General features: G+C 40.7%; 2 protein-coding genes across 12 annotated transcripts in view; both read left to right on the top strand.

The window, feature by feature from the left end:
• Positions 1 to 8,654, top strand: part of CHUK (component of inhibitor of nuclear factor kappa B kinase complex) — a 41,645-nt gene extending 32,991 nt beyond the window's left edge. For 2 of the 4 annotated variants that reach the window (XM_049645568.1, XM_049645570.1), the window contains 5 exons: positions 2,920 to 3,016; positions 3,312 to 3,459; positions 4,013 to 4,146; positions 6,369 to 6,468; positions 7,214 to 8,654. In XM_049645568.1, the coding sequence (XP_049501525.1) occupies positions 2,920 to 3,016; positions 3,312 to 3,459; positions 4,013 to 4,146; positions 6,369 to 6,468; positions 7,214 to 7,243 (509 nt within the window). In that variant the 3' untranslated portion in view covers positions 7,244 to 8,654. Of the gene's footprint in view, positions 1 to 2,919; positions 3,017 to 3,311; positions 3,460 to 4,012; positions 4,147 to 4,972; positions 5,211 to 6,368; positions 6,469 to 7,213 lie in introns of those variants that run through there. The other 2 variants (XR_007460775.1, XM_049645569.1) reach the window with 2 other exon arrangements.
• A 2,494-nt stretch (positions 8,655 to 11,148) lies between these two features.
• The window catches only part of ERLIN1 (ER lipid raft associated 1), a 58,297-nt gene continuing 56,717 nt past the window's right edge, over positions 11,149 to 12,728 (top strand). For 4 of the 8 annotated variants that reach the window (XR_007460778.1, XR_007460779.1, XR_007460777.1 and 1 more), the window contains exons 1-2: positions 11,149 to 11,359; positions 11,647 to 11,770. Coding sequence is in view for 4 of the 8 variants with exons in the window: in XM_049645582.1 (XP_049501539.1) it covers positions 11,658 to 11,770 (113 nt within the window). In the remaining 4 variants the exon portion in view is untranslated. Of the gene's footprint in view, positions 11,386 to 11,646; positions 11,771 to 12,728 lie in introns of all 8 variants that reach the window. The other 4 variants (XR_007460776.1, XM_049645579.1, XM_049645580.1 and 1 more) reach the window with 3 other exon arrangements.

Genomic DNA, 12,728 nt, shown 5'->3' with positions numbered 1-12,728 from the left:
TTCAAGCCCTGGGTCGGGCTCTGTGCTCACTGCGCAGAGCCTGCTTCTGATCCTCTGTCTCCCTCTTTCTGGCTGTCTCCACTTGGGCGCACGCACGCTCTCTTTCTTCCCCCAAAATAAACAAATGTTAAATAAACAAACAAACTTCTTAGTAAAGGGCCCCTGAACAGGGGCTGGTCCCTGAACAAGCTTGAGAGGCTGACTCCAGAGAATAGTGGGAGCAATTAGGCTTGCTACCACTGAGGGTGAGTGTGTGGGTACCCACACTTTTGTGAGTGTAGGGGTTGGAAGGTTGAGAGTCTTACTGCCTTGTGGCCTGCCATCCTAAAGTAAGTGGGGTTAACTGTTAACAGAAGTGATGGGGTTAACAGAAGAGGTGATGAGGGCATAGATTTAAGGACTACGCTAATGATTTTTAAAAGCTGGTATGTGCAATGGAAGATGTTGCTGATCCATAACATTTATTAAGAATGCAGAGCAGAAAAAAAAAAGAATCCAGAGCAGAAGTGAAAACCTGTGAATCAATAGTGACCACAGAGGAGATGGTAGTATAATATTTTTGTTGCTGGTGTTTAGTGGTATGGCTGCAGGAACTGATAGAGCAGATGGTTAGACTGATCCAGGGTTAGGATTTTGCTCAGAAGAGGACAAAAAAGTTCAAGGTATTGACAGAAAGTGATTTAAGTGATGGAAGTTGTGGTTAGAATAAAGTATTGAAGTTTAAGATTTCCAATAGAATAAGTCTAATTCTTTTTTTCCCCCCTTGAATCAATATTCATTACTTGTAGTCTTCTGACCAATGAATTGGGTATTGCAGGTAAAGACATACAAAATTCCATCCATTGGCTCAAATTAACTTCCATAGTAAGTGATAACATTTGTTTGAATTATTTTTTTTAAAGATTTTATTTTTTTTAAGGGTGTTTTTATTTTGAGAGAGAGAGAGAGAGAGAGTACAAGTGAGCAGGGGAGGGGCAGAGAAAAAGAAAGAGAATCCCAAGCATGCTCCATACTTGGGACAGAGCCAGAGGTAGGGCTGGATCCCACAACTTTGAGATCATGACCTGAGCTGATATCAAGAGTGGACACTTAACCGACTGAGCTACTTAGGCACCCGCCCCTGGATTATTTTTATAAAAACTTTGCAGTAGTCCTGTCAGCATATTAACATATCATAGAGCCCAGAAATAAACTTGCTATCCAGGTTGCTTCTTTGAATTGATCATTACCTTGAGAACAAACTAGTTGTAACCAGTTTTATCTCTTATTGGTGTTTATATAATCATATTTGATACATGGTCTCTAGTGTCTTCTCTGCCTTAGAGTTGATTTGAGACTCTAGTTCAGCTGAAAATGGTAAAAAACAACTTTCTTCATTCTGTATGTTGGAGAAAGTTAATGTTCTGTGATCTCTGACCATCTAAGAGAGCTAGTACAATGGGGAAGCTGTCCTGGTCTACAGGATTTAGGAAGGAGTGCTGTTGGGAGAGAAGCCTGTTTGGAGCCCCTGTGTCTGGTTGTTGGTAAGGGAGAGACAAACAGGGACGTGTGTGTGGAATAAACTTGAGCTATGGGGGAGATCTTTGCAGTGATAACAAAGGACGTTGAACTTTTTAAAAAACCTTCTTTGGTACCCCTTTCATAGTAAAATGTGGGTAACAGTAGTAGCCATCTCCCAGGACTCCTGTGAGGGTTAAATGAGAAAACTGAGTTGGTAATAACAAATAATATTTTTGCATTTGAGATTAATTATTGTCCAAGGAAATACTAGCATGATCTATGAGCAGTCTTCCGGTTTTTCAAAACTTTAAATACCACTTCTGAAAGATAACAATTAATGCTTTTGTTGTTGTTGTTGTTGTTGTTGTTGTTGTTGTTGCTGTTGTTGTTGCTGTTTTAATTGGGGTACCATCTCCTATAAACTGTAGACCTCACTGTGTCCACACAGCCATTTTCTTTGAGAACATTTGTCAGCTGGCAGTTTAAGATGTCATACTACCCTCAAACTGAACTGTCAGGTGTCTATAGGTCCTTTTATTAGTGCATCATATTTGGCTTAAGTCAGTCCGCTTTTTTTCAAAGTTTTCATGGGCTCTAAACAGATAAACATGAAATCCCAAGCAACCTAGTTGGGTCAAGGGTCTCCTTTTCAACCAGTGGAAGTTTGATGTATTGTCCTGCTGTTTCTAGATAAGTGATGTTAATTATCCAAGAAAAATTGATCTCTTGGCCAGAAAATTGCATTTGTGTCTGGGGTTTGGGTTAATATGGGTTAAAGGGAACTAAACATATTCTTCTTTTTTTTTTTTCCAATATATGAAATGTATTGTCAAATTGGTTTCCATACAACACCCAGTGCTCATCCCAAAAGATGCCCTCTTCAATACCCATCACCCACCCTCCCCTCCCTCCCACTCCCTATCAACCCCTCAGTTTGTTCTCAGTAACATATTCTTCTCAAAACAGACAACTAAGGTTTGTTGAAGATAGAGTGATAAATTTATATATGCTTTTTTGTTTGTTTTATTTTTGAGAGAGAGTGTGTGAGTGGGGAGGAGCTGAGAGAGAGGGGGACAGAGGATCCCAAGCAGGCTCTGTGCTGACAGCAGTGAGCCAGCCCTGTGCGGGGCTCCAACTCACAAGCCACGAGATCGTGATTTTAACTGAAGTTGGATGCTCAACCGACTGAGCCACCCAGGAGCCCCTGTATATGCTTTATACAAACACAAATACACATACTTTGTGTTTAGATATATAATTATTTATATATTATAATCTTAAATTTTTAATCCAGTTTTAAATTTAAATAGAGATGCTTATTAATTAAAATTAGTTTCAGATTTTTAGGATTTTTTTGTTTGGAGACTGATATGTTCATGCAGAAGAGAGGTTATACCTACTGACTGAGATCTTTTATAGATCACTCCTACAGCGACAGCACAGAAATGGTGAAGATCATTGTACATACTGTTCAGAGTCAGGACCGGGTTCTCAAGGAGCTGTTTGGTCATCTGAGGTAGAGAAATTGTTTTATTTCCTACTGAAAAGCCAGGGTACTTGTATCATGTTCCTTTAAAGTGTAATATCCCTTTTTGGTAAATACACTAGACCCAGGAAGGTATCTGGCAATACCTTGAGTAACTGGACCATAGCTGTGTGCATTTAGGTGTCCTGTTTGTGTGTATTGCTTTGGAGATCAGTCACGAAATCTGATACGGACTGTGATTCATTTCCCCAGCTGGGTGTGGGAGTATGGTGTCTTGTGGGGGAAGGGGATGTATAATTGTCTGACAGTGATTTCATCTCTCCAGCAAGTTATTGGGCTGTAAGCAGAAGATTATTGATCTACTGCCCAAGGTGGAAATGGCCCTCAGTAACATCAAAGAAGCTGACAATACTGTCATGTTTATGCAGGGAAAGAGGCAGAAAGAAATATGGCATCTCCTTAAAATTGCCTGTGTAAGTAACTTTTAATGAATTATTTAACGTGACATTGATTTGCTGGTATTCCCTGCAAAAAGGATTTTTTACCAGCATGATCTGATCTGGGTCCTTTTAGATATGTGTGGATTTTGTGTTAGGTTGATGTTCATGTTCTTTGCTTGGTGTCTGACTGGCAATTCAGATGCGGGATTTCATGATCATCCTTCATTATTTCTCTCCTCTGCAGTCTCATATTTACTCCTTCTAGCCCTAGACCACTGGGGTATCCCAACCTAATTTGGGGGTAGACGTGCCTGACCAGTTAATAAAAGTAATCCTTTGTTCAACTGGTTTTTGTTTTTGTTTTTGTTTTCTCCAACTAAAAGTGGAATGAGAAGGGGTAGCTACATTTGGTTTTAGTCAGTGAAGAAAGGGGTCAATATATAAAGGTGGGGAATAGTTTTGTACAGAAATACTCTGGTTGTACATATAGTGGTAGAAGTGTAAATCTTAGGAATATTATAGGAAATTGTATGAATCAATGGAGGTGCTTGCCTATAATCTTTTTATTTACTTTTTTCCCCTTCAGACACAGAGTTCTGCCCGGTCCCTTGTAGGATCCAGTCTAGAAGGTGCAATAACCCCTCAGGCATCAGCATGGCTTCCCCCAACTTCAGCAGAACGTGAACATCCCCTGTCATGCGTGGTAACTCCTCAAGATGGGTGGGTTCACTTTGCAACAATAGATAGTTATCAAGTGCAGTGGTAGGAATGAGGCAGGAGAACATAGTGGTTAAAGCATATCTTTAGTGCCTTACAGACCAGGGTTGAATCTTGACTATCCCTTTGTAATAACCTTGTGCAATTAACTTGATTCTTTTTTTTTTTTTTTAATTTTTTTTAAATGTTTACTTTTGAGAGAGAGCCAGTGTATGAGCAGGTGAGGGGCAGAGAGAGAGGGAGACAGAATCTGAAGCAGGCTCCAGGCTCTGAGCTGTCAGCACAGAGCCTGACGCAGGGCTCGAACTTGTGAATCATGAGATCATGACCTTAGCCGAAGTCGGATGCTCAACTGACTGAGCCACCCGCGTGCCCCAATTAACTTTGTTCTTTTAATGTGCACACTTCCTCACCTATAAAATGGGAACTTCTGTGAAAATTCAATTAGATGATGTATGAAAGAGCTTGGGAAGTAAATATTCAGTAAATGTTATTTATTGAGCTCAATCCAAGTTCTAAGTTCTTTCTCTGTAACTGGCTTATGAATTCTTTTACCCAAACTGTTTCTTCCTTAACCATTTATCTCTGAGAAATTATGGTCTTTTGTATTTGTATTTATCATTTTCGGGTCCTTGATCACCACCCCTCTAATGAATTACTGAGTTTAATCTACTCTGTTTTATAACTTAGTATTTCTAAAATCAGACTTTTCAATGCCTTAAATCAGTTTTGCAAATAAGAACTCGTTTGAAATCCTGTATTTTCTTTTATTAATTCCTGCTCTTCTGCTAAAAGCTGAATGACTATCCATTTCTGTTATTTTTCTCAGCATAAGATGTGCCGTATCCAGAGCCAGTGGCTCTTTGCTAGCTTGTGTATTGTCGCTTTTCTCACAACTCATGGAGACCTCTACAGCAGCACCAGCATTACCTGGAAACTCTGCCCATAATTAGTTTTGCAGAAGTGCAGCCATGTTACATCACTGCTCAGGAGGTCATGCAGTTGCACATTCTGTACTCTACTTTTATGAGAGAAAAGCACATGGCAGGAAGGAAAGCTGATACCAGGTATTTTATGTTTTTAAAGAAAGCAAGTTGCAGGGTATATCTTGGGGGTCATTAGAGATTTGGCCCAATGCAATACATCCAGCTGCAGCATAGGCTATAATTTGATTGACTTTAGGAAATACTCCAGTAAACAGAGTTTAAGCAAATAAAATGTAATACATTCCTAACCTTTTTGCTTTCGTTAAAGGCATTTAGGTTTGTTAGGGGATGCTAATGGTTGCAAATTTCACCTCTATATAGGTAATTTCTAATTTGAGGTTGTGGTTGTTAGCAAAAGCATGTCAGACAGGAGTTTTAAATATATTTTCCAGTAGGAATACATTATAAAGTAAAATTGATTTCAGTTTTAATGTACACATAGTACTTAACCACCAAGGATTGGGATCTGTAGGCCTCCGTGTTTTCATCTGTTGAACACGAGCTAAATTAGAATTTACTTCTAAGCTTATAGTGGCTATCATCCTTGGCCTAGAACTGGTTCTAGTAAGGAGAGACTGAGAGTTGGTAAAAGGTGAGGATAGAGGCCATGCAGAAGAGGAAAGTGGGCAAGGTGGAAACCAGAATCAGGATTTCCTTCAAATATAAATTTCCAGAGATACTTGTCGGTTCTGGGCATTTCCCCTGTGACACTGTTCTGCTATCCTCAGGAATCAGCTTGCTTGTTTTCTTTTTCATTGCTGTCACCTGTAGTTTCCAACCACCGTTTTCACATTCCTTGATCTTTTGTATCTTCACCCCTACATTTGTGTTTCTGAAGTAGGCATACTGATGTTTTCACTGCTTGTAAGGAAAGGAAAAGGAAATTTCCAGAAACAAAAAGAGATTTTTCATCTGTCTGTGCTGCAGTTATCTCCCCACCGCCTAGTTACTGTTTTCGGGGCGGGGGGGGGGGGGGGGGAAGGTTGTATGTAATCACCACTTATATTTCAGAGGGAAGTCAGATTGGACGTACAGTAGACTTCTTATCATTAGAGCTGGGCAGAGGCAACAGCTTGGATTAACAAGTAGGACTGAAGACTGTAGGAAGCAGCTGCATTGGGGTGCTGGGTTGCAGGGTTGCAGGAAAGCCAGTGATCATCCTGACCCTGAAGACCAGAAGGTAGAGGAAGTTCATATGCTCCTTTGAATTTGAAAAGGCTTTGTTTTTTCATCATACAGGGAGACTGTAGCACAAATGATAGAAGAAAATTTGAACTGTCTTGGCCATTTAAGCACTATTATTCATGAAGCAAATGAGGAACAGGGCAGTAGTATGATGGTAAGTTTTATATGGATATGGGTGTGTGTTTTAGGTTTGTTGGATGCAGCGAGCTTTAAACTTTCCATGTGAGCCCTATCTGGCATTTGGGATTCACGTGGAGAATGGAAGAAAGAGAGCATTTGAGGAATATCCTTGACCTCAAATCCCTCTTCTCTTACTCATGGGTATACTAGCATTGTGTCAGCACTAATCTTCAACAGTAGCATATTTGGTCAAATTAAATGAAGGGTGAACATTTTTTTGCAATGTGACCACTGAAATTGAATGGTTTGTACCTTTTTGCTTCAGCACTCAATTTTCTCTAATAAGATGGAGCAGGATTTGTACTATAAATCAAATCTAGTAACCACTGTGTGCAAAATGAATGATGTTAATATAGCTGTAATTAATAGATTTATATAAAGATTTGGTTACTGTGAATTATTGATTTGTTAAAACTTGGAGAAACTATAATAAAAATGTTTACTGAATTAACTTTACTACATTTAGTCTCAAGGTCAACTCTTTGTATATCCTCTTATTAATTATTTACTTCCAATACTTATGAAAACTCTTTGAAATACTTTTTTAATTAGCAGGAAAGAAGGTAAACTAAACTCTCAACTTGTAATTTTACTTATACTTTTGATTTTTCAACTTTTTATTATAACAGGTCCAAACAGAAAACTTGCAAAAAGTAACACCCATAAACCTACCACTTATAGTCAACATCTAATTATAACTTTTTCATGCCTGGTTTTAGAATCTTGATTGGAGTTGGTTAACAGAATGACTTGCTACTTATTCACTGTCCCCAAACCTATGGAAGTTGTCGCAGCACGTGTTGGAAATTTGTTTTTCTCCCATGAAATCATTCTTCAGACACCAGCAAATTGAAGAAATGACTATGATCAGAAAATATGCATGATTTTACAAGGACAGTATTTTCACTTTGGGTAATTTTAATCTCTGAAGAGACAGAATCTTAAACGTTAGTGGACTTGTTTAAATACGATAGCTATTTAAGCACAGCAATCCATTTGTTTTCAAACTTGATAAAACGTTTAACTGACTAAAAACATCTTTTGTCATTTAACTTTTGGGCATAAGGCCAAAAGTGTGTGTGTGTGTGTGTGTGTGTGTGTGTGTGTGTGTGTGTGTATACACATAAATATATATGACTAACATGCATTCAAGGTAAAAGTTGTTTGCCTTTGTTTCTTGTGGAAGAGACTGCTCACAAGTAAAACTGTACTTCATGAAGATTAAACTCTACCTCCTTGTGTTGCATTCAAAAAATGCTCTTCCTGGCATCATAAGGAGTTAACTTAATAGTTTCATTTTTACTGCACATTTGACAGTATCCTTTTTTTCTTTTTTTTTAATGTTTATTTTTGAGAGAGACACAGAGCATGAGCAGGGGATGGGGCAGAGAGAGAGGGAAACACAGAATCTGAAGCAGGTTCCAGGCTCTGAGCTGTCAGCACAGAGCCCTTTGCAGGGCTTGAACTCACAAACCATGAGATCATGGCCTGAGCTGATGTCGGATGCCTAACTGACTGAGCCACCCAGGGACCCCAGCATCTGTGTCTTTAATACCAGTTGATTCAAATAAATCTTGTTAAATGTGCTATGTGTATATGTATTTAAGATGTACATTTAATAATATCAAGAAAATGCCGTTAATTTATAATATGTTTGAAAACTGTTGTTTTTTCATTTGTAAAAAGTGGGTCATTTGTTTAATGAATTTTTCATGTTCTACAAATGTATAAAGATCTACACTCTCTTATCTGTAATTCCAAATATAAAGCTTTGAAAACATTTTTCATAAGCTTGGTAACAAAACTCATTTGCTTGCAAATCTAACCTGAACTGATATTGAATCTGCTTATCCCATTTAGTGTGAATATTCATTTATTTTGCTGTGGAAATAGTAACATGTTTGATTATTGGGGGCGGGGGAGCGCTGCCACAGACCCTGCTGGGTGTTTATGGAGGATGGTGTATGCACTGAATTACTTTTCTAAAATCTGAAAATTTTTTAATTCTGAAACATTGGGCCCTAAGGGTTTCAGATAAAGGATTGTCCATCTATCATCTATTAAATAAATTAGAAGGTCTTTTGTGTTTTTTAAAAAATGTGAAATGCTTTTATATTCTAGACAGTTTTCCACTTTGTGTATTAAATGATTTTTAAATTACTTGTAGAATCTCTATTCATTATGATCAGATTACAACAGAATGTTTGAATATGGTTTGGGAATGTGATGGTTCAATGAAGTGGAACTGAAGCACAGAATAACATAACAGGCCCTCACTGTACTTTCCTTAGGAATTAAACAGGACTTATAGTAAAAACAGCATTGGGTAGCTTCTTTTAATATCGTATCGTCTTTTCTCCCGTCACCACTTTCCATGTCTAAAAACCATACTCACTCATATCTTGCTCTATAAACTGAGGTCTTAGTCACACCATCCTCATTTTCCTAGTAGTGTCATTTTCCATCATCTAAGTTTGAAATCTTGGGGCTGTCTTCTAACTTTTTAGTCATCTGGTACTACTGTTTCTCTAAATATGGAAATTGTGTCTGCTGTTTTAATAGGCAGCCTGTCCCTTGCTTCTCTAGTTCTAGGTATGTATGTATTTATTTATTTTGTTTTTATTTATTTTGAGAGAGAGAGAGCAGGGGAGGGGCAGAAAGAGAGGGAGAGAGAGAATCCCAAGCAGGCTCTGTGCTGTGAGTGCAGAGCCTGACATAGGACTTGAAATTCATGAGCCGTGAGATCATGACCTGGACCAAAATCACAAGTCAGATGCTTAATCAACTGAGCCAATTGCCCCTATTTTATTTATTTATTTGTTTATTTACTTACTTACTTATTTATTTTAAGTAGGCTTCATACCCAGCATGGAGCCCAGTGTAGGGCTTGAATTCCCAACCGTGAGATCAGGACCTGAGCTGAGATCAAGAGGCAGACTTAACCGACTAAGTCACCCAGATACCCCTCTAGTTCTAGAAGGTTTTAATCAATGAAACATTTATTGGATACCTGTTGCTTAGAATATTGAGCTAGATGGTAAGATCAGAAACCCTTAACAAAGGCATTACAAGAATGCTTATCTGGGAGTTTGAACACTGCAAGCCATCCAAGCATTGAAATGATTATTAGAGAAATTTATTGTTTAGATGACTGCATATTTTCTAAATGTCACTATAATAATTGATAAGAGATCTGTGTTTGGGTGTGGCCAGTTTATGGTGTGGCTGGGGTGACGTCAGGGTAGCCTGATCCATGTAATACAGGCAGGTGTTCTGACTCAGTACAGTAAATTATAGTGAGATCACCTCAGACTTGTTTCTGATGCATGAGTTGACTATTTTTTTACTGGGTCACACCTTTTCAGAGTGGAATGGCGATTGTAAATGGTATACATTTATTTCATTTTCTAATTCCAGCAATATTACGAAAAACTAAGAAAATCAATCCAGAAAACGGGCTGGAACAAGTTGTTTTAACTTCGTTTTGCTTTCTGGAAGTTAAAATAGCTAAGCTTTGCTAATATTATATGCCTAGAACAGACAAGGTCCCAGACATTTGTAGGTAATAAAAGTCCTATGAACGGTACAGATAAGTACATTTATTGAAGGGAGAGGGCAGAGTGGTCTTGTTTTAATGAAGGCTTGAAATCCTATTTACCACTTCCCATTTCCACTGTTACTACCTTCGTAACCTTAGGCCTGCAGTTTCCTAACTGCTTGGCTTCTCTGCCTCCATTCTAAGCCATTTTGCAGCTATTTTGGCCCTAAAGTACTGTTTTCCCACACTTCTCTGCCCAAGGCTACAGGGCCCCGGGACCCTCATCTCCCTTGTCCGGTTTTGGTCCCACTAGGCTTTGAGCTTACAGGATTACTGCCCAACCTACTTTAATACGCTACCTTTATTTCCCTTGTGTTCATCTCATTCCCATCTCTACTCTTTAACTTTGCCTTTTTTGTTTTGGGTAATATATGCACATGACCCATAACTTGAAAGAACAGAAGACTGCAGTACAAAGAAAGTCTTTCTGTTCTCTAGTCATTCAGCTCCCTCTCCTTGAAGAAAAACTGCATGCAAGCCTCTCAAAATCTGGGCCTGGCCAAACCTGTTATACCACTCCTTTCCATCACTCGGGCTTCAAGAAAGGTGCAATACTCTTTGAGCTACCTGGATGACCCCCTTCCCCCAAACAGACACACACTCACGTGCTTATTGTTTCTATTGGGATGGCCTTCATAAAGCCCTCACTGGATCAATATTCTGGCACGTTAATCGGTGCTCAGAAAAACACCTGAAGGATGAAAGATGTGGTCAGATTGAATATCTTCCTCTTCTGAACTTCTACAATACTTTTATTGCAACAGGTCTATTGCTCCTGAATTCGTGCAGGACCCGTGCCTGAAGCATGTGGTTGTCACAAGGTATAAATCACAAAAGGACAAACGGAGCAGCTACCACAGAGCACGGGAGTGGATTTCTGCACAAGAACAAACTGACCAATCCCTCGTCCCAGGCGCCCTCTCCTTCCCTCTATATCTCTGCTTCCTCCACACTGCGGACTTCCCTTCTCTTTTCATAGCAGGAAACCAGCCTTGCGCAGAGAGGAGCGCAAGTACCACCGCAGGCGGGCGGCCGGGAGAATTTTGTCCCGCCCGCTCCCCGTCTCCTAGTGGCGCGGGGAGAGTTACGTCGGCGTGCGTGGCTGCGCAGCCGCAGTGCCGGGCGAGTGGGCGGGGCCGGCTGTTGGCGGCGGTTGGCGCGGCCCGGGAGGCGGCTGCACGTGCAGGCGGGGGCGATGCGTCACTGATCGGTGAGGCGCGGCCTTAGGGTCGGCCTTCCCCTGGTGTCTGCGGCTGGCCCCTTCTCAGTTAGTGCCTTCCGCCAAGGTTGGGGGTGGGTGCAGCGGCCGTTGAGATTGGGGGTGTCAGGACGCTCACCGAGTAGGGGCGGCCCGCGGCCCTTTTCGGGCGGAGGGGTTGGCGAGGGAGAAGTAGGCTGTGTGAGGAGGGAAGTATGCGAGAAAAGGGGCACAGAACTCTCTGGCTCGCCCTGCGGAAGGAGGCCGGGTCTCCGGAGACAGGGTGGAAACTGGGGGGCGGGGGGGGGGTGGCGTCGGTACTCACGAGGCTGGGGATCCTTTCCTCCCCCATCTAGGAGGAACAAGGATGAATATGACTCAAGCCCGGGTTCTGGTGGCCGCAGTGGTGGGTCTGGTGGTTGTCCTTCTCTACGCCTCCATCCACAAGATCGAGGAAGGACACTTGGCTGTGTACTACAGGTGAGCAGCGTGTGCAGTCAGTTCAGATTCCGGAGTAGGTTGAAAGGGGACTCCCGTTAAGAGTGAGTCTACGAAGTTGTCCCCTCTTGCAGCATCGGGGAGCTCTCCAGTCCTAGGAAGTGATTTTCGTCCCAGCCCTAGGGGAGGATGAGGGTCAAGCACCCTCTAAGTATTGGACAGTTTTAGTGCTCTCTGCATTTTGTGCAGAGGTTCAGATTTTCTACATTTATTCCTAATAGACCGCAAACTCAATTATTTGTGGGAAAAACGAAGAAGGAAGAAAGAAAGGCAGTAGTCGCTCCACTGTGACTGAAGAGGTAGATAAGTCATTGCTATATTCCATACAGCTGTACGGGCTTTTAGTTTGTAGTCGCAGATGCCATTTAGAAACTCTGCTCTTGTTTGTGGTCGTTTCTTCGATTTTTTTCCTCTGATAGCCCGTAGTGACTGGTTTTGGCTTAGGAGGCCATGATGACCATGACAGTTGTTATATCCCTGGAACTTGAGAGACATAAATATAGCATTGATGGGCCATCCTCCTCCCACCTTACCCTTTCTTTTCAAATTGAGGAAGGGAGTAGCGTGGGATGTGTTGCTGTCTAATTGAGGTAGAATAGCTTTTCCTTCAATGTAGTTACAACCAGTTCCTTTTGATGTAGACCGAGGACAGTTTGGAGAAATTGCAATAATGTATTTGAAGGAACTTCAACTTTACTTTTAGATCCATCCTGAATCTTAGAAACGGTCTTTCCTGTGAAGTGCTAGTTTCAAATACAATTTTAGTGATAGGTCTTAGCAGATGGAGATCTAGGATAACAAATGACAGATTAATTCATATTTCCATCTGGTTCAGCGTTGTCTTCCTAATGGTAAAACCAAGGAAGGAACATTTCAAGGTATGGCTCTCAAAGAATTAGAGACAGACTTCAGTTCATTTTTTCTTAGTTATTTGTTATGA

The sequence above is a fragment of the Panthera uncia genome, chromosome D2, assembly GCF_023721935.1.
Source record: "Panthera uncia isolate 11264 chromosome D2, Puncia_PCG_1.0, whole genome shotgun sequence".
Lineage (NCBI taxonomy): Eukaryota > Metazoa > Chordata > Mammalia > Carnivora > Felidae > Panthera > Panthera uncia.
The sequence above is the reverse complement of the archived record's forward strand: the minus strand, read 5'-3'. Positions and strand labels throughout refer to the sequence as shown.